The 22307-nt window shown below is 42.1% G+C and overlaps 1 protein-coding gene across 3 annotated transcripts in view; it reads right to left on the bottom strand.

Annotated features, from left to right (window-relative positions):
• Positions 1-12687: 12687 nt before the first annotated feature.
• Positions 12688-22307, bottom strand: part of LOC306847101 (tripartite motif-containing protein 16-like) — a 28762-nt gene continuing 19142 nt past the window's right edge. For 2 of the 3 annotated variants that reach the window (XM_079380876.1, XM_079380875.1), the window contains one exon: positions 12690-13976. In XM_079380876.1, coding sequence (XP_079237002.1) covers positions 13453-13976 — 524 coding nt within the window. In that variant the 3' untranslated portion in view covers positions 12690-13452. Of the gene's footprint in view, positions 13977-22307 lie in introns of all 3 variants that reach the window. The other variant, XM_079380877.1, reaches the window with a different exon arrangement.

The raw sequence follows: 22307 nt of genomic DNA, 5'->3' as shown, positions 1-22307 counted from the left end.
AGTAGTCCTTACATAATGTGGCGAGCCAGCCAGGAGGAGTAGAAATAATTGAGATATATATATTTTTTGGGTTACATTGCTGTGTTTGATTTATTTGACAGTGTAATATTTTTTTTTTTTTTCTTCTTAAAAAAAAATTTTAGTTTACGATTTTACATTGTGTGAAATCCTATGCAGCCATGGACACTGAACAGATGTGTGGCGTCAATTTAAAGAATGCTGTGTACATTGAAGGTATTACCACAGCTGATACTGATGAACAGATAACTGAATTCTGCTCGACTTTTGGATCTGTCAACAAAATTCTTAGGTTGAGGCAGACAGGGCAAGAGAATGGTGTGAAAGCTCTTGTAGAGTTCGAATCAGAGGAACCTCTTACAAACATAGCACCTGACCTCCCAAAGTATTTCTCTAGTGTTGGAGACCCTAATATTTTTTGACGTGTAGATAGGGCTTATAAAGTGAAAGTGAAAGTGAAAGTGAAAGTGAAGTGACATTCAGCCAAGTATGGTGACCCATACTCAGAATTCGTGCTCTGCATTTAACCCATCCAACGTGCACACACACAGCAGTGAACACACACACACACCGTGAACATACACCCGGAGCAGTGGGCAGCCATTTATGCTGCGGCGCCCGGGGAGCAGTTGGGGGTTCGGTGCCTTGCTCAAGGGCACCTCAGTCGTGGTATTGAGGGTGGAGAGAGCGCTGGACATTCACTCCCCCCACCTACAATCCCTGCCGGCCCGAGACTCGAACCCACAACCTTTGGATCACGAGTCCGACTCTCTAGCCATTAGGCCACGACTTCCTGGCTTCTACTCCAAAGAAATCCCCAGTGCAAGCAAAGCCCTTAGATTTTAGTGACAGCTCACACGGTGATAGTGAGCCAGATTCAGATGATAGTGGGACCCCTTTAATTTGTAAACCACGCAATACATTGAATAAAACTCAGTATGCTTCCCCCACACTCATGGCTACAGCCAGAAAGCAGACGACAGTAACACAATCAGCTGCAATGAATTAAGTAGCCTCTGCCAATGATCTTTTCAATCCACCAGACGTTCAGAAGATCATTGTGGAGCATATCATTAAAAGTGATAACGCAACTGTTGCAAATCAGGGAACCAAACGGCTTCGTCCATTTTCAGACAAACTTCCTAAGCCTCCTAATGAAGTGGATTTCCAGACATGGTCCCTTCATGTAGAGCTTATGATTCAAGACAAAACTCCGGTTGACATGCAGCGACGTAAAATTTTAGAAAGTCTGCTTCCACCAGCCTCTGATTTAATCAGACAGCTGGGTCCACATGCAGATGCTTGCGATTATGTGAAACATATTGATTCAGCATATGGGTTAGTGGAGGATGGGGACGAAATCTTTGCAAGGTTCCTCAGTGCTCATCAAAACACGGGAGAGAAAGCTTCAGAGTACCTGCAGCGATTGCAGGTGCTCATCACTACTGCAGCAAAGAGAGGTGGCATTGATAAAGCAGACGCCAATAAACAGTTGCTGCGTCTCTCATTCTGGCATTGCAGTTGGGGCTTAAAACAGAAAACAAAAATCGCCTCCCGATTTTTCAGACTTCCTATTACAGGTGAGAACAGAGGAAGATAGGAGAGCGGCAAAGCATGATCGCATGCAGCGTCATTTAGGGAGCACAAAGCCCAAATATTTTATGAATATGCAGGTAGTGAATGAAGACCCTTGTTCTCATGATGCTAGTGCTAATGTCCTGCAGACCATCATCACAGAAACTGAAGCGTTGCGGAAGCAGGTTGCAGAACTAAAAATGCAGCTTACTAAAAAGAAGGAGCAAAGGCAACAGAGACATGCTAACAAAACTCAAAATCCAGCTCAAGAAATCACCTCAGCTACGGTGGCAGAAATTCAAGCTCAACAGACAGTGCCAAAGCCCAGGCCAAAGGCTTGGTTCTGTTTTAAATGTGGTAATGATGGGCATCTAGCAAGACAGTGTGAAAATCCTCCAAATAAGCCTTTAGTGGATCAGAAATATGAGGAATTGAAAGCAAGACAAGATGAATGGCAAACCAAATATGGGCATTTAAACTGGAACGGGTCGCGGTGGAGGGACTGACTGCGCCCAGAAATAAAATGAAACGTCCCACGCCAAGTCAAGAAGTAGAAACAGTCATCTGTAAACCTCATTCGCAAGTTCAGTTAGTTGATGGAGCTCTTCCAAAGGGGTTGATAGGACCGAAATGTATGTCAACTGTTATCATTGAGGGAGTTCAGTGTGATAGCCTTCTGGATTCAGGTTCTCAGGTCAGTACAGTTTCAAAGTCTTTCCATGAGAACCACCTTTCACATCAACCCATTTGTCCCATTCAAGGTCTTTTAGACATAGAAGGTGCGGGTGGTCAGGAAGTACCGTATCTGGGCTATATTCAAGTTGACGTAGACTTTCCAGAAGATATCTTGGGAAAGTCTGAAAAAAATCATACTCTTGCACTTGTTGTACCTGATCACAAGGCAAATGAGGATGTCCCCTTGCTGATAGGCACCAATACACTTGATCCTCTGTACGAAAAGTGTGCGCTTGTCCAGGGTGAGTCTGTGACGCACAGGACCAAGGACAGTCATGGTTCTCCACTTCTGAAACATTTGTATCACCGATTCAAAATAAATCAGAAAAATGGTAGAGTGGGGACTGTGAAGCTGCAGAGCAAGAAGAGTGTCATCATTCCTGCAGGAGAAAAGGTGGCTTTAAGTGGCTACACAAGACATATCCCTGTAGCTACAAATACGACTTTCTTAGTAGAGCCTCCCAAATCGAGATTACCTGCTGGTCTCTTGTTCTGTAGCTACGTTATGACAAGCCCATCAGTCCCATCTTTCAAGGTGCCTGTCTTAGTTAAGAATGAGATGGTACATGACATCAAAGTGCCCTTAGGACACAACATTGCTGAGCTTTCCTTTCCTAACGCTGTGTCATCCCTGCCAACTCCCAATGCAAGAGAACTACACTGTGATGTTACTTCATCTTCTGCAACATGCAACTCCATGCATGTGTCTGATTGTGGGAAACTCACTTTTGATTTCGCTGACTCTCCTTTATCCGAAGAGTGGAAGGAAAGAATCACTAGGAAATTAAATTCAGTGTCAGATGTTTTTGCACTCAGTGACCTCGATTTTGGTCATACCACTAAAGTTAAACATCGAATACACTTGTCAGATCCAACTCCATTTAAACAGAGGCCCAGACCGATCCATCCTTCTGACTATGAAGCTGTCAGACATCATTTAAAAGAGCTTCAGGACGCTAACATCATACGTGAATCAGAAAGCCCTTTTGCTTCTCCGATTGTTGTGGTTAAGAAAAAGAACAGTGACATCAGACTATGTGTGAATTATCGGAAGTTGAATAGCCAAACCATCAAAGATGCATACGCCTTACCCAACATTGAAGAGGCCTTCTCTGTCTTGACTGGCTCGAAGTGGTTTTCTATCATGGATCTCAAGTCTGGCTATTATCAAGTTGAAATGGAGGAGGAAGACAAGTGTAAAACGGCTTTTGTGACCCCGATGGGTTTCTGGGAGTTCAACAGATTGCCGCAGGGAGTTACGAATGCTCACAGTACTTTTCAGAGAGTAATGGAGAAGTGCATGGGTGGGATGAATTTGAGAGAAGTATTGGTTTTTCTTGATGATGTCATAGTTTTCTCAGCTACTCTTGAGGAACATGAGGGCCGATTACTTAGAGTTCTCCAGAGGTTGAAGGAATTTGGCTTAAAGCTTTCGCCAGAGAAATGTCAATTCTTTAGAACATCTGTTAAATATCTTGGGCATGTGGTGTCTGCAAGTGGGGTAGACACCGACCCGGCCAAAATAGCTGCTCTCACGACGTGGCACAGGTCAAATAACATCAAGGAGCTTAAGTCTTTTCTTGGATTTGCCGGATATTATAGGCGATTCATAAAAGACTATTCCAAAATTGCAAGACCTCTCAATGACTTAACCACTGGGTACCTACCTCCAAAAAGGCGGTCAGCCTCCTCGCACAGTAGCTCGATACGTTCCTCAAGTGCAGATTTCAAAAGGCCCTTCAATGAGAAATGGACATCGATTTGTGAGGACGCCTTCAAGACTCATTCAGAAACTCACAACAGCTCCGGTCCTTGGGTTCGCCGACTCGAAGAAGCCCTACGTTGTACACACAGATGCAAGCACTCATGGTCTCGGTGCGGCTCTATACCAAGAGCAAGCAGGCAAATTGAGAGTGATAGCCTATGCAAGCAGAGGACTTAGCCGTAGTGAACAAAGATACCCTGCACATAAACTCGAATTTCTTTCCTTAAAGTGGGGTGTCACAGAGAAATTTTTCGACTATCTCTATAGAGCAAAGTTTACCGTTGTGACGGACAACAACCCACTGATGTACATTCTGACATCTGCTAAACTCGATGCAGCAGGTCACCGCTGGTTGGCCGCTCTTTCCAGTTTTGACTTCAACATCCTGTACAGGGCTGGGAAGAGGAATCAAGATGCGGATGGTCTCTCAAGGCGTCCACATCCTGATGACCAACAGCAGCCTGATCTAGCTTCCCAGGATGAGGATGACCGTATCCAGCGATTCATCTCCCAGTTCTTACGGGATGACAGAGGAGCCGATTTCCCATCTGAGGCTGTGAGAGCAGTCTGTCAGAGGCATCAGTGTGTTTCAGTGATAAGTACAGTACCAGACTTCTCACTGCCTGTACCAGTCGAATGCTTGGCGATTGAGGCCTCTGTTATTCCTGTAGGGTTCAGTCAACCTGATATGCTTGGATCATGTACATTACCACAAATGTCACTTGAAGACTGGGCTCGTGAGCAAAGATAGGATCTGGCCATCAGTAGAGTAATAGATATTGTCCAAACAGGAAAGCGACTCTCATTCAGATTAAAGTGTCAGGAAGATAGAGAGGTCCAGTTGATGCTGAGAGAACTGGGGCAGTTGGTAATCTTGTTCTGTACAGAAAACGCATGAGCCAAGGTGAGCCTTTCCATCAGCTTGTCCTTCCCCAAAGGTTCAGAAAGTCAGCACTCGAAAGTCTTCATGATGCTGTTGGACATATGGGTACTGATAGAACACTGGACTTGGTGCGTGCCCGTTTCTTTTGGCCCCATATGGCTATGGAAGTGAGAGAAAAAATTCAGACCTGTGAGAGATGTATACGGAGAAAGGCACGTGCTGAACGCAGCGCTCCCCTTGTGAACATAAGAACGCAACGTCCTCTAGAGTTGGTTTGCATAGATTATCTTTCACTGGAGCCGGACGGTAAAGGAACAAAGAATATTTTGGTCATAACTGATCATTTCACGAAACATGCAGTAGCAGTTCCGACGGCTGATCAAAAGGCAAGGACAGTGGCGAAAGCGCTATGGAACAACTTTTTTATCCATTATGGCTTTCCCGAGCGGTTGCATAGCGACCAAGGTCGCGATTTTGAATCAGCTCTGATCAAAGACCTGTGTGTGCTGCTTGGAATAAAAAAAAATGAGAACCACGCCTTACCATCCTCGTGGAAATCCTGTGGAGCGATTCAACAGGACACTTCTTGAAATTCTGGGAACGGTCCAAGAAGACGACAAAGCCAGATGGAAGGATTTTGTGCAGCCCCTTGTACATGCATATAACTGTACAAAAAACGATACTACCGGCTACTCCCCATACCAGCTGATGTTTGGCCGTCAGCCAAGGCTTCCAGTCGATATAGCCTTTGGGCTGAACTCAGAGGGAAACACTAAAGTGTCTCACTCTGAGTATGTTAAGAGGTTGACAGAGAGTCTCATGGAAAGCTATCAGTTAGCTACTACACACAGTTTAAAGAATGCTTTGCAGAACAAACAGAGATTTGATAGCAAAGTAAGAGAGTCCACATTGGAAGCGGGAGATAGAGTCCTAGTGCGGAATGTTGGCATCAGGGGGAAACATAAAATTGCTGATAGATGGAGTGAAACAATATATACTGTTGTCAAGCGGATTGAAGATTCCCCTGTCTATGTTGTCGTTCCTGAACATACAGATGGACCCGAAAGAGTTTTACACCGAGACCTGCTTTTGCCGTGTGGATTTCTTCCATCCACTGTGAAAGATGTACCATTACGTCGCATCACAAATTCAAAATCTAGACAGAAATCTGATAACTCACCTCTTCCTGAGGGTGATGGTGCTGAAGATAATGACGAATTGTCTGAGGTAGAGGATGAGGTTGAGTACTATTCTCTTTACGATCAGCCCTACCCTGAGTTACAAAGCATCCAGGCAAGTGTTGAGCAGGACAGCAGGACAGTTCAAGAGGAAGCCAGACACAAGCAAAGATCTCAAGTTGGGATATCAAATGACCGAAATGTTCAAATGGTGAATGAGTCCGTTCCTGAGAATCAGGTAGTTAGGACAAACTTTGATGTATCTACATTGAACCCTGAAGCTCCAGTATTTGAACCTCAGTATGGTGAAGGTGATGGAACCTGTGGGGTCAGTCGAGCTCAACACTCACCTGTACCTGAGACTATAAGAGCTGAGGAAAGTATTCCTGATGTTCCTGTCACAGATCTGATTGAACATTGTACTCCTATAAATGGAACAGACACTGTATGGGATGAGATGGAGGAAGAATTGAATGTAAAAGAACCCACCGAGTTTGAGAAGACGGAGGTTATCTCTGACGATGAGGTGCCATTGAGAAGATCTTCTAGAGATCGAACAGCTCCCAAAAAGTTGACATATCCAACTTTAGGGAACCCTCTAGTTACAGTTATACACTCAATTTTAATTGGGTTAGACAAAGCTTTCTCCCAAACCCTTACTCTTGACACAGTACCTTGCATATGTAATATGACGCCTTTAACATCAGAGACAGTGTAGGCTGCAACATGCAAGGATGCATGCAGATTAAGGGGGTGAGGATGTAACCACCTTAAAAGTAACCTAAAGCAAATTTAAGAGATTTTTAGTTGTATCTAGTATTTAGATTATTTTTAGTTAGGTGTTTTAACTGCATATCATTATTGGCCAGCAGATGGCAGTAGTGGCGCTGCAGAGAGGTGAAACCAATATAGTTTTTCAGTAACGGAAAAAAACAGAACCTGTAGTGAGCTGAGCTCTACACGAGGAAAGAACCACACGGAGTAAAATTTAAACCATAAGGTTTAGAACTATTTTGCTAGTTCTACTTAGAAATCATCTTTTATACGCTATCACGAGGGAAGAGACGTTTTAGCACTGACAAAGATTTGTGGATTTGTTTCTCCGGTGAGTTTGCCGAGTGTTCACCATGTGTGTTGCTAGCATGACACAAGTTTTAAGTATTGTTTTTGCAAGATACTGTTTTGTTGGTAAAATTGTGATCTTGATATTTCAATATCTTGATGTGTATTTTCTTCAGAGTAAAAGAAAAAAAACAATTGGAGAGTAACTTGAGCCGCATAAATCTGAGATGCTATAATCTAGGTTACAGTGTAATTAGCTAGTCTGAGTTACGTGTGCAGCGACTGAGAGAGTGTATCCTGTTCAAATTCTAAACTGCTGTACAATTATGAATATGGGTTTTTGAGTAATATTGTTTCCAGATCTGGTGAAGGAATTAGAAATTATTTTGATAAGAGTAATTGAATGTTGCCCTGTTATGCAGGTTGGTTTTTTTTCATGCATGATTTGCTACGGGCATTGGATTCATCGCCATCGGACAGACGGAAGCACGGCGAAAGAGCAGAGTGTGCAAGGAGTCTTTATCCAGCAGGAATCATTCCATTCTACGTGTCTTCATTTCATCTCACAGATAAGCGCAGGAGATCTCAGCATACTTAAAAAAAAAAACACAATACCCGGGTAGAATATTTTATTTCATTTTTGGAGGATTTTTATCAGAGCTCTGATTTCTAGTTTTGAAAGGTGCATTTGATTTTTTTCCACTCCCATATTTTTTTCCTAAATACATTTACACTAATCGGACTAGAAAGACATTGGACTAGAAAGACATTTTATACTGAAGGAAACATATTGGATTTAGATTTCCGAATTGAAAGGACATTCCAATATTTGACATTGGTTCTTTACTAAAAGGACATTGATTTCTGAGTTACAAATCGATATTGTGTTCTAACTAAATACATTGAAATGGAAGGAAAAAGTCATTCTGGGTTTATGGTTCATTGTTAAATAAATGCCGGCTATATCAATTTATTTCGAGTTAAGTGAATTAATGCTTGGATACTTACATTTCATCACTCCTTCTTGGGAAAAAGTTCCTAGGCACTTACACCTAATTATAGTTTTGTTGTAGTGCGAAGTGAGTAGTCCTTACACACTGTAAAAAAATAAAAAGTTGAGTCGACCTAAAAAATGAAGCTAACCAGCTGCAACGCTTTTTTGAGTTTACTGAACTTCAAGAACTAAGTTGAAGTTCAGTAAACTCAAAAAAAGCTTTGCAGCCAGTTGCTTTAATTTGTTAAGGTGACTCAACTACTTTTAATCTTACATCCAGATTCTAAGACACATTGTATGCTCCTCACAACATTTAAGAACACAAATGCACACAGTACGAACAATACTGTAAATACAACACAAACAAGACTTTGTCATCATTACAGAAAGTGTTTATTGGCATTTGGCAAAATGAAGCCTTCAAAAGGAACACGACTTGGTATGCAGTTTTACTCCACTCAAACTAGGATAATAAAAAAAACTCAACTAATTATTTGGTATGCAGTAAAATTTACAACAAAAATTTTATTATTTTGTGCCAAAAAAAATGTTTAAAAATTTAAATTCTGCAGCAATAAGCAAAGTCTTAAATCAAAAATCGCAACAAACCTTGTATTTCATTTAAAGAAAGCTAAACTTTACCACCTTAAACCTTCATCTTGCTCCATCTGGTAATTTTGGCACATGCATAATGCAACAAACACGCTGGATCAATAAGCAAAATATTTAAACTATTAACACAACATTTAAAGGAATAATTCAACCAAAGTTATTCATAAAATTCTGTCATTATTTACTCACTCCCATGTGGTTCTAAATCTTTGTTCATACTCAGAACACAAATTAAGATATTTTAATGAAATTTGAGCGATTCCCTATCCATGTACTGAAACTATGACACTTCAAAATGTCCATAAAGAGATCAAAAATAATAAAATAAATATATAATAAATTAATATGAAATGAGCGGTTTAAGTCTTCTGAAGAGACACAATTGTAAGGATGCATGAATTAGGGTTTAGAAAATATAATAGTTTATTCTCATTATTAGTAGTATATTTATACCATAAATATTATAATTATTTATTAACATTACTTCTATATATGATCTATTAATATTGTTTTTAATTTTTATATTTGAATGTCTTGTAGCCTGTATTAGGGATTTACACACTCACACAAAAACAAAACAAAACTGCATGTAGTTTCAATTAGGTAATTTAAATTTTTTTAATTGATGTGAACTTGTAGCAAAAAATGATAATGCTCTAACAACAGTTATTATCTGAATTCAAATAATGAATGACGGTTGACAATGAACGTTCTTCCACATGTTTTTTTCATTTTATCTGCCTGTTGTTCTCTGAAGTCCTTCAGCTCTTGTCAGTACCGCCACTCTCTATACACAGAGTACGCAGTTTACGTAGGGCACCAACACCCAGGGGTGCACCATCCCAGTTTCTCCAAAAAAACAAACAAAACAACAAAAAAACACGTGACACGCAATTCCCGCATCCACACCCGCGCCAGCTAGCACCTCATGTTTGCGGCTGAATGCAGATGATCATAATTGATGAACAACTATGGCCGTGAAAAGACATCAGCAATCTCCAGAGAAATTGGATAACTGAATTATACAAGAATCATGATTTTTTTTCAGCCTAATTAGGGACTTCTATTAGTAAAATTTAATAAACACACTAATCGTCGTTCCTCTATAATCTCCTTATTCTTTTATCGCACTAATACGTTTTTCTTCAGTATGACATATATCAGGAGTAAAGGGTCCAATTAATTCAGGTGGTCTTATTTTCAAGATTCAAGATTTTTATTCGTCACATACACAATTATACAGAGTATAACCAGCAGTTAAATGTAGGTCAGGTCCGCTCCAAGGACAGTGCAATTATATAGAATACAAATATTAAGAAAAAGAAAAGTAGAAAAAAAATAAAAGAATAAAATATAAATAAATATAAATGTGCAGGTCAGTATGTTGTTGACATAAATAGTAATATAATAGGAATGTGCAAAAAAACTTGTACAGGGTATTTAAATAGCAGCAATATGAGGTAGAGAAAAATTATGAATAGCTTATTGATATGGTGATATTTACATGGAGTCAAGTGATGTTATGACACAGAGTTAGAGTTTAGGAGCCTGATGGCCTGGGGGAAGAAGCTCCTCCTAAGTCTCTCAGTTTTTGCCATCAGGCTACGGAAGCGCTTACCAGATGGAAGCAAAGTGAATAGACGCTTACCAGGGTGATTAGAGTCCTTGATGATTTTAACAGCTCTATTTTTGCAGCGTTTGAGGTAGATGTCCTGCAGAGAGGGGAGAGCAGACCCTGAGATGCGCTCAGCTAAGCGCACAACTCTCTGTAGTGCTTTGCAGTCCTGATTGGAGCTGTTTCCATACCACACTGAGATGCACTGAGTCAATACACTTTCTATGGTCCCTGAATAGAAAGTTTTCAGGATTGCTGGTGAGACCCTGAATTTCCTCAGCTGTCGCAGATGGTACAGTCTTTGCCTGGCTTTCTTAACCTGTGTTTGGATGTGTGTAGTCCAAGTCAGGTTCTCTGAGATGTTTACACCGAGGTACTTGAAGTTACTCACCCTCTCCACAGGGGTCCCACTGATCGTGTAGGTCCGCTGCTGTCTCTTCCTAAAGTCCATGATCGGCTCTTTAGTTTTGCTCACATTCAGAGAGAGACAGTTGTCCTGGCACCATGATGTGAGTCTCTCTACCTCATCCAAGTATGCGGTCTCATCGTTGTTGGAGATGAGGCCCAGAACCACAGTATCATCAGCGAATTTGATAATAGATGTGGAGCTGTGAGAGGACACACAGTCATGCGTGTAGAGAGAGTAGAGCAGGGGACTCAGGACACAGCCCTGTGGGGCTCCTATGTTCAGAGTGATGGAGTTTGAGGTGAACTGGCCAACTTTCACCACTTGAGGTCTGCCGGTGAGGAAGTCCTGAATCCAGTCACAGAGTGAGGAGTTTAGGCCGAGGTCTGTGAGTTTAGAAGCCAGCTTGATGGGGACTATAGTGTTGAAAGCGGAGCTATAGTCAATGAATAGCAGCCTTACATAATTCCCATTGTTGCTGTCCAAGTGTGTGAGGGAAGAGTGGAGGACGTGAGAGATGGCATCATCCGTAGATCTGTTTGGGCGATAGGCAAACTGAAGAGGGTCCAAAGTATCAGGGATGGAGGAGCAGATGTGGCTCTTTACAAGTCTCTCAAAAACCTTCATGACTATAGATGTGAGGGCAACTGGGCGATAGTCATTCAGGCAAGAGGGTTTATTGTTCTTAGGCACAGGGATAATGATTATTTTTTTTAATTAGGTGGGAACCACGGAGGTAGCAAGGGACTCATTAAAGATAGAAGTGAACAAACCAGCGAGCTGATCGGCGCAGGACCTCAGAACACGGCCGGTTATCCCATCAGGTCCGGCTGCTTTCCTGACGTTCACTTTCTTTAGCACCCTCCGAACCTCATCCTCTGACACGGTGATTACAGGATCATCGCTGCTCTGCCTGCTGCTTCCTGATGCGCTGGTCGGCAGAGACGAGAGCCGCCTGCAGCATAGCCTCTGAGTGATCAAAAACACAGGTAAACAGACTACGACTAGGGCTCTGAGTATTGTTAGCGTTTATCACTCATCAAGCGATAGCAACTTTACGGAGCCCTAGTCGTAGTCTTGCCTAGCCTGTTTACCTGTGTTTTTGATACCTGCCTTTGTTTCCTGGATTTACCCCTTTGCCTTGCCGTTTGGACTCTGTTCGCTCCCCGTTTGGATTATTGCTCTCGTCTCTGGATTATCTCTCTGCCTTGCCCCTTTGGATACTGTTCGCCGATCGTCGACCCACGCTTGCTCCACGGATTGCTCTGTCTTGCCTCTGCCATACCTGTTTGCTGTCTCCCGACCCTGCCTGTATGACCATGTTTTATAATAAAGCTTTGCACATGGATCCACACGTCTCACGTCTCGTCAGCCCCGTAACATCGCCAGATGTCACCACAATTTTTTCAAAACCGGTTTTGATTGTCTGAACTTTACTGGAATTATTTTTATTTTTTTTTACTGATGTATAAGAGATATTAAATATAACATAAAAATAAGTTTATTCAAGTGTGCTATTAGTATACTACTTTTAAACTAAAAATAGGAAAATATACTTTTAGTCTACTTTTTATGTACTTCTCAGAAATATACTTAAAATGACATTTAAGTATACTTGACTTATACTTAGAAAAAGTCTAAGTGTATGTGCTCCTAGAATCCGTGTTTCATTGTTATACTGTACGGGGCGCTAGCACACATCTTCTGTACCGAATTTTAAAAAACAGAAACCGAATCAGCTTCCTCGTGTAATCTAACACCATCATCAGACATAAAACAGCATCAAAACTGTGTAACGCTACATCTTACAGTTAAATAAAAACCAACAAACACCAAAAATCACAAACTGTATAAATTTAGTTTTTATTTTATCGAAGACAGTGATATGACATTTATTAAATGATCTTCCATGAATGACAAATGAAGGGCTGCTATACAAAGGATGCTTGAGGGTTCACACAAAAGAAAAAGCCAGAGAGAGAGAGAAAGAGCAAAGGGCTAAAGGCAGTAAAGCATCACAAACATGGATTCAAAGCTCCAGCAAATCATCATATAGAATATGTAACAGTTTGTCACACTTTAATTCTCGTAATTAAATATATTTCCCATTATAATCACTTGTCTTAGTTGATACTAGTAATCTATAACACATCATATTTATAATATTTTATTAAAAGCACATTAATAGTAGGCCAATCCATTAAAAAGGAAATATAAATGAGTTGTTTATTAGTATATCATATAGATATATGCTGTATAATATTAAATCACATGTCTTATACTTCCATTGAAGATGAGGAATCATCTTAATTGATTATTTATTTAATCTTAATTGTGAATCATAAAAGATAAGGTTAGGGTCAGGGCATAGTACCAAATAAAACAGGTTTTGCTGTAAAAGGAACAGGTAAATATCAATATGTAAAACAGTAAATAGTTTGTTATCAGTTATTCTTTATTATGTGTAATTGTGATGTTCTAACTTCTACAATAATATCTGAAATTAGAGAGTGCTGTGTTCTATTTTAATTGTATATTTGAAACAAGAATGTTCATCATGCAGCTCAAAGCATTATGGGTAGAATCTCTCGTCAGTCTATTCTGATTCATCAACACCGTTTCACTGATGATCCAAGATAAACTCTAAACCCAGGATAGAGGGTCTGAGTGAATGTGGTCTGGACTGTGTGGATAAGGGTCATTGTGTCAGAGACGCTGTAGAAGGACAGAGTTCCTGCTCTGTGATCCACAAACACTCCTATTCTCCTGATGATGGACTTCACAGGGAGACGAGTCTCTATGTTATTGTGTCTGAATGAGTATCTGGAGGAAGAGCAGATCAAACTCCAGGACTGATCATTAGATCCAAACACACACTCTTTACCCGATCCCTTCCTGCTGATGCTCTTATATGACACTGATATATCCACACCATTATCTCCACTCCACTCCAGCTCCCAGTAACAGCGTCCACACACACTCTCTCTACACAACACCTGAAGATAATAATCAAATCTGTCTAGATGATCAGGATACTGGTGATCTGTATTAGTGTAAGTAATCACTCTGTTGTTCTCAGACAGCTGGAGGCGTTTATTCACTGTGTTCAGATCCAGAGTGAGCTGATGGGAATCTGATGGAGATAAAACACATCAGAATCAGGAATTATGAATCTGTCTGATCTTCTCATGTAGCTGAACTCTTCATGTTCAGTGTATCATCAGTGTCTCAGTACAGATGACCAGATATCTGTGCTAATCATCATTTACTAATAGAGGCATGTCCTCACTATACGACACAAGATAAAAGATATTTCTATGTTAATCAGAGCTTTTGTTTTTACAGTTTTTTACAATTGCTATGACAGATTTTTCAATACTTTTAACAATTTTCCAAAACTCTTAACGCACCAACTCACCTAAAACACACAATTGGCAAAACAGTTCATTTCATGCTCAAAATCACACATTGTAAACTAAACCCCAAAACTTATTTTTAAAATACAATAATACACTAACACAATACACTATGTCTAACAAAACACTGCAAACATGTTTCAAAATCAAATAATTATTCAAAACACTAACACATGTTCTCTTCCAACAGGAACATTTAGTCAATCATAACACAATGACAAAAAAAAAAACACTATCATCAGCTGAAATTACAGAAACTGCATTATTTTATGTGTCAGGTCTGCCCTTATACAATAGACAGTATATTGTATTGATCATAGATTGTGTTTTGCACTGTAGTTTCTTTTGAAGCCTGTCTAAATTTTTGTTTTGTTGGGTTTAGTAAATGCATGCATTTTGTTTCTTTCGCTGCAGAAATTCAATACAAAAAATGAATGACCATCTCAGAGTAGCTTTATAGAATGTACAGTTTATGAAAAAAAAGACAGAGACAGAATTGCTGCAGTAAAGACTTTATTTGCAAAATGACATTACTGCAGATATACAAACAGAAAAAGCACTGGAATAATAATTAAAAAAAACAAAGTAATCTTCTAATCTGCCCGGTCTTCTGCATTTGGCCACATGTTCTCATCCACATCACACCTGATATCTTCTCTGGCAAGGCATCGTGGGAAGAATCTTTTTGCATGCCTTATCCACCCCTGGCAGTGTTCAGCTGTGATGTCTTGGCATGCAGCATCCATTGCATCCAGGAGGGACATTTGGTCACGTGGACGATGGTCAAAAACCTTCCATCTCCAGGCTGAGAAAAACTCCTCAATGGGGTTGAGGAAAGGGGAGTAAGGGGCAAGGAAATGGGACATCATCCTTGGATGGGCGTCAAACCAGGCTGTGACTGCACCGGAATGGTGGAATGCCACATTGTCCCATGTGATCACATATATTGACAAGTGGTCCCCCACCTGTCCCCTTTCTACCTCTGGCACCAGTCTTTCGTGCAGGTCTTCTAAAAACAGGAGAAGGCGGTCGGTGTTGTAGGGGCCCATCTCACATTTATGCAGGAGTGCACCATTGTTGGAGATTGCGGCGCACATGGTGATGTTGGCTCCTCTCTGGCCCGGCACGGTAACTGTGGCCCTTTTGCCAATTATGTTTCTCCCACGGCGACGCCTTTTCGCCAAGTTGAAGCCAGCCTCGTCAACATAGATAATTTCATGTGGGACTTGATTGGCCTCCAACTCCATGACTCTCTGAACATAATTAGACACAGTGTATGTAAATGCTGTGCTGTACTGTATATCTACTGTATGTCCTAATGTACTCCAGGTTTATAGAGCAGTTTACTGCAAAACACACTGTGATTCAAGATTCAAGAGTTTTATTTGTCACATACACAATTATACAGGGTATAACCAGCAGTGAAATGTAGGTCAGGTCCGCTCCAGGGACAGTGCAATTATATAGAATACAAATATTAAGAAGGAGAAGTACAAAACATAAAAAAAAATAAGAATAAAATAAAATAGGATAAAAAATATAATATAAATGTGCAGGTCAGTATGTTGTTGACTTAAATAGTAATAAGAGGAATGTGCAAAAATAATGTGCAAAAAGTTGTACAGGGTATTTGAATAGCAGCAATATGAGGTAGAGAAAAATTATGAATAGCTTATTGATATGGTGATATTTACATGGAGTCAAGTGATGTTATGACACAGAGTTAGAGTTTAGGAGCCTGATGGCCTGGGGGAAGAAGCTCCTCCTAAGTCTCTCAGTTTTTACCATCAGGCTACGGAAGCGTTTACCAGATGGAAGCAAAGTGAATAGTCGGTTACCAGGGTGATTAGAGTCCTTGAAGATTTTAACAGCTCTACTTTTGCAGCGTTTGAGGTAGATGTCCTGCAGAGAGGGGAGAGCAGACCCTGAGATGCGCTCAGCTAAGCGCACAACTCTCTGTAGTGCTTTGCAGTCCTGATTGGAGCTGTTTCCATACCACACTGAGATGCACTCACCCACACTGAGTCAATACACTTTCTATGGTCCCTGAATAGAAAGTTTTCAGGATTGCTGGTGAGACCCTGAATTTCCTCAGCTGTCGCAGATGGTACAGTCTTTGCCTGGCTTTCTTAACCTGTGATTGGATGTGTATAGTCCAAGTCAGGTTCTCGGAGATGTTTACGCCGAGGTACTTGAAGCTGCTCACCCTCTCCACAGGGGTCCCACTGATCCTGAGAGGAGAGTAGGGCTGCTGCTGTCTCTTCCTAAAGTCCATGATCAGCTCTTTAGTTTTGCTCACATTCAGAGAGAGACAGTTGTCCTGGCACCATGATGTGAGTCTCTCTACCTCATCCAAGTATGCGGTCTCATCGTTGTTGGAGATGAGGCCCAGAACCACAGTGTCATCAGCGAATTTGACAATAGATGTGGAGCTGTGAGAGGACACGCAGTCGTGCGTGTAGAGAGAGTAGAGCAGGGGACTCAGGACACAGCCCTGTGGGGCTCCTATGTTCAGAGTGATGGAGTTTGAGGTGAACTGGCCAACTTTCACCACTTGAGGTCTGCCAGTGAGGAAGTCTTGAATCCAGTCACAGAGTGAGGAGTTTAGGCCGAGGTCTGTGAGTTTAGAAGCCAGCTTGATGGGGACTATAGTGTTGAAAGCTGAGCGATAGTCAATGAATAGCAGCCTTACATAATTCCCATTGTTGCTATCCAAGTGTGTGAGGGAAGAGTGGAGGACGTGAGAGATGGCATCGTCCGTGGATCTATTTGGGCGATAGGCAAACTGAAGAGGGTCCAAAGTATCAGGGATGGAGGAGCAGATGTGGCTCTTTACAAGTCTCTCAAAAACCTTCATGACTATAGATGTGAGGGCAACTGGGCGATAGTCATTCAGGCAAGAGGGTTTATTGTTCTTCGGCACAGGGATAATAATGGATTTTTTGAATGAAGTGGGAACCACGGAGGTAGCAAGGGACTCGTTAAAGATAGACGTGAACAAACCAGCGAGCTGATCGGCGCAGGACCTCAGAACACGGCCGGTTATCCCATCAGGTCCGGCTGCTTTCCTGACGTTCACATTCTTTAGCGCCCTCCGAACCTCATCCTCTGACACGGTGATTACAGGATCATCGCTGCTTTGCCTGTTGCTTCCTGACGCGCTGGTCGGCAGAAACGCGCCGTCGCCATCGAAGCGGCCGTAGAAGATGTTTAACTCGTCAGCCAGCAATGGATCTGCTCTCACCTCCGCGGAGGATTTGTTTCCGAAGTCACAGATGGTCCTCAGTCCCTGCCACATCCGTCGAGAGTCGTGGAGCTGAAAATGAGACTCAATTCTCTCTCTGTATCTGTGTTTGGCGGCTCTTACTGCGCGTTGGAGAGCATAGCACGATGCTTTGTACTCGCTCATATTCCCAGACAGAAGAGCCTCATTGTAAGCGGCAGTGCGTGTGTTAACCGCGGCACGGATTGTTCTGTCCACCCACGGTTTCTGATTGGAGAATGTCCTTATCGTTATTGTTTCTGTAGCTTGCTCGGTTAGCGTGTTTACGAAGCTCGGTTAGCGTGTTTACGAAGCTTGTATTGTACAGTAATGACTGTATTGCGTAACCTTACCTGGACGTATTGGTGACGGAGTTCTTTGATACCGTCACTGTTCCTTTCAAATTAACTTTGTATCGTTTTTTCATTCAGACTCTGTGTTTAGCTAGAGTCCGAGAAATGGATGTTATGCTGATTGCTGCAATGTTCCCAAAGACAAGGTTGTCCTCTACAACTCTGGACTGAATGTCCTTCAGTTTTATTTCATTGTCAGCAATCACCATGTTGACAATAGCAAGTTCCTGTTCTTCATTCAGGAGCTTCCCTCTGCCCCCTGAGGGAGGTAGACGTTGAATCCTTAGAGGGACAAAATACAGTTACATATTAGAGACTGGAGGCATACAGTCACTCTAATACTGTAAATGGTAATATTACAGTATTTACACTTTGCTGTAGGAGAAGCAATATCCTACCTGTTGGTTTCTCTGAAAATACGGACAATGGATGCCATTGTGTCCCGGCTGAGATTTGGCTGTACTCGTTCACCAGCCTCTCTGTATGATAGCCCGTGGTTTATGACATGGTCAATGATAGTAGCTCTTATTTGATCAGTTACCCTAGCTCTGGTCCTTCTTTGAGCGCCACCACACATTCTAACTCCTCTCCCTCTACCTTGCCCCACTCCTCTCCCTTGTCCTTGTCCTTGCCCCACTCCTCTCCCTTGTCCTTGTCCTTGCCCCACTCCTCTCCCTTGTCCTTGTCCTTGTCCCACTCCTCTCCCTTGTCCTTGTCCTTGCCCCACTCCTCTCCCTTGTCCTTGTCCTTGTCCTTGCCCCACTCCTCTCCCTTGTCCTTGTCCTTGTCCTTGCCCCACTCCTCTCCCTTGTCCTTGCCCCACTCCTCTCCTTTGTCCTTGCCCCACTCCTCTCCCTTGTCCTTGTCCTTGCCCCACTCCTCTCCCTTGTCCTTGTCCTTGCCCCACTCCTCTCCCTTGTCCTGGTACTCGTCTTCCTCTCCCTCATGCAAGCATTTCTTTCTTTCTTTCTTTCTTTCTTTGTGTTGCTCTATATTGTTCCTTTTCCACACAAGATCAGCCCAAAGAGTCCTCTTTTAGAACATATGATCATGTGATTGAAAGAACCTCAACACCTGAGTGTGCTTCCTAGATGGGAATCAGCTGTGATTTATATATTTGCATAACTTCAATAAGCTGTTTCTCATTATCAATGGAATAAAATACAGGGAATATATTTGTGTTTCAATTCACAATATGAACAGCTGTTCACTTTGACTTTAGCCTGTAAGGTTAGGTTTAGAACATGGTGTTATCTGTTCTGACATACAGTGTTAAAGCATTGGAAAATTTGGCAGTAAAAATCCATTGTTTTGGTCTTGTTTGAGCTTGTGTGTAAAAGAAGTTCAAGCATTTTACATTTGTGTTAATTGTATGCATTTTGTGTTAAAGCAACAAGAAATGTGTTAATAGTATAGCTTACACAGGCGGATGTAGTGCTAACTGTGTTAAGAGTTTAGGAAACTTGTTAAATGTATTGAAAAAACTGCCATAGCGATTGTAAAAAATTGTAAACTAGCCGCAAATTTCTCATTTAGAACCGCTTTATTTATTTATTTCTGCGACGTCGCGGCTGCAACAACTACACAAACTATAATTAAAAAGATAATCTCAGATAATTTTGTGCTTTATTCAGTCAATCGTGTCTAATATGAGTTTATATATCATATTCCGTGACCTTATAGCCAACAACAGATAGTTTAACCTCAGATCTTGAAAGTAGTTTAAAGTTTAAACTGTGGACTCGCTCTGAACCAACGAGTGTATTTCATGACAAAGATGTTATCAGTCACTCAGTACATTTAATGATGTTAAAAGGTTTAATATTTATGAATTAGATTATAAACGTATCCATTAGTGCTTCCAGAGAGGCTCCGCCCACACACACCTCTGATTGGCTGTGATATTTGATTGATTCTGTCGCGTGTATTTACGAAGATCACAATTTTAATAGTCTAAAAAAAACAAAATTTTATTAGTCGCAGGAAAACGGTATGCTTTGGCAAGGCAGTCGGTGTGGATTCTGGTTGTGGGAGGTGTGTTTGTGGTGCAGGGGGAACATAGTCCTGTGTATGTGTCGTGGTATTTTGAGAGTCAATGTCCTCGGGGGTAAGCCGTGAAGGAGGGGGCTCTCCAACGGGAAGGATGTGGCGTCGGTTCCTCCTGTATGTTCTCCCATTGCATTGGATAGTGTAAGACCGAGGCTCCTTGTTCACCTCCTTTACTGTGCCAAGGTGGTCGTATCCTTTCGGGGTTTGCATTCTGACAACTTGTCCCTCTGTCAGTGATTGCAGTGGACGACTTGAGGCATCGTAGTATCGCTTTTGGGTCATCCTCTTATGGAGAAGCTGTGCAGTGACTTGCTGCGCAGGTTTGGGAGCTGGCTCTAACAGCTTGGAGTTAACGGGATTACAGTTATTACAGACTGAGCATGCGAGGAGTTCCGCTGCGATATCAGCAGTCATCGTTGGCCAGAAAATGATACCTCTTGCTCTGTGCTTGGCAGCGTCCAAACCAGGGTGTCCTCCGTGGACTATGCCAATGTATTCTCTCTGTAATGAGCGAGGAATGACAGTTTTGTGGCCTTTTATCACTATTCCGTCTTCCACAGCTAGTTCATCTCTGTAGGGAAAGTATGGACGCAGAGCAGGGCGCAAGCTATGTTCTTTATTTGGCCAACCTCGTTGAATCACAATGCTAAGAGCCTGCAGCACTTCATCCTCCGCTGTTTGCTTTGAGTTCCTCTAGTCGGCCAGTAGAGATGTAACTGACGGACATGATCTCAAATGTGTCATTTTCAGCATCTGGAGGGACTTTTGTGTTTGAAGCTCGAGATAGGGTGTCCGCAAGATACATGTGTTTACCCTTCTTGTACACCAGAGTGATGTCGTAGCACTGTAACCTGAGCATCATTCTCTGTAATCGTGCAGGAGCAGTGTGAATGGGTTTCTTTAGAATGGTCACCAGGGGCTGGTGGTCTGTTTTGACGACTGTTGATTTTCCGTACACATAATCCCTGAATTTGGTACAGGCGAATACGACAGCAAGCAGCTCCTTTTCAATCTGTGCGTATTGCATCTCCGTGTCTGTGAGTGTGCGAGACGCGTATGCAACTGGTCTGCCATCCTGCATACATGCAGCACCGAATCCAAAACATGATGCATCACAAGTTAATGTGACTGGCTTTTTTACATCATAGTATGACAAAACAGGTGGGGTGGTCAAACAAGCTTTGAGAGTATCAAATGCTTGTTGGTGCTGCTGGTACCAGCACCATACAGTTTCCTTGTGTGTTAGTTTCCTTAGAGGTGCAGCAACATCACTAAAGTTTGGGATAAACTTCCCCAGGTAATTTGCCATTCCAAGGAAGCGCTGCAACACTGGAAAATCCTTGGGAGCTGGCATCTCAGAGATTGCTTTTGTTTTTGAAGGATCCGCCTTCAAGCCTTCGCTAGTGAAGATATGGCCTACATAGCTGACTTGGTCCAGACGGAATTTACATTTGGCAGGGTTTAGTTTGAGCTCGATCTTGCGTGCTCGATTCAGCACTCTTTTCAAATTGACATCATGTTCTACAGCATCATGGCCTCCAATGATGATATCATCGACAATGATAGCACAGGGGTAACCTGAAAATAGCTGCTCCATTGAGTGCTGGAACACTTCGCTTGCGGAGTTTATGCCGAAAGGCATACGAAGAAATCTATAGCGCCCAAATGGAGTGCTGAACGTTGTCATCATAGAGGACTTGCAGTCAAGTCGTATCTGCCAGAAAGAGTTCTTTGCGTCCAGCACAGAAAATACAGTTGCCCCCGACATCTGGGATGCTACTTCCTCTACGCTGCGCATTGGATGATGGGGTCTCTTTAAGGCAGTGTTGAGATCTTTAGGATTTATGCACAGTCTGATTTCTTGTCTGTCCTTTTTATGTGTCACGACCATGGACGAAACCCAGTCTGTTGGCTCTGAGACTGGTGTTATGACACCCAAACTCTGCATGCGGTCCAGCTCTGCTTTAACACGGTCCTGCATTGCCAGTGGAATGCGATGTGCAGGGCGAACTACAGGCTGCACGCTTGAGTCTACTGTCATGGAGTATGTGAATGGGAGTTCTCCAAGTTCATCAGTGAACAAGTCTTTGAGGATTTGTTCAGTACTGCTCTCCATACAGACCAGATGAACGTGGGCTCATCGTGACAATCCCCATGTCTAAACATGCACGAAATCCTAACAGCGGTTGGACTTCTTGATCCACCAAGAAAAATGGGAGTGAGTGACTTTGTCCTTTTAAACTATACACAACAATGTAACTAAACCTTTAGTTTCGATTTTACCACCACCATAAGCCACAAGGTTAGGTGTGCTTTCTTGCTCCACTGGTTGTGCATTGGTGGCAATTCGCTTGAATGTCGTTTGCGACATTACGTTACACTTT

The sequence above is a fragment of the Barbus barbus genome, assembly GCF_936440315.1.
Source record: "Barbus barbus genome assembly, chromosome: 27".
Taxonomy (NCBI): domain Eukaryota; kingdom Metazoa; phylum Chordata; class Actinopteri; order Cypriniformes; family Cyprinidae; genus Barbus; species Barbus barbus.
The sequence above is the reverse complement of the archived record's forward strand: the minus strand, read 5'-3'. Positions and strand labels throughout refer to the sequence as shown.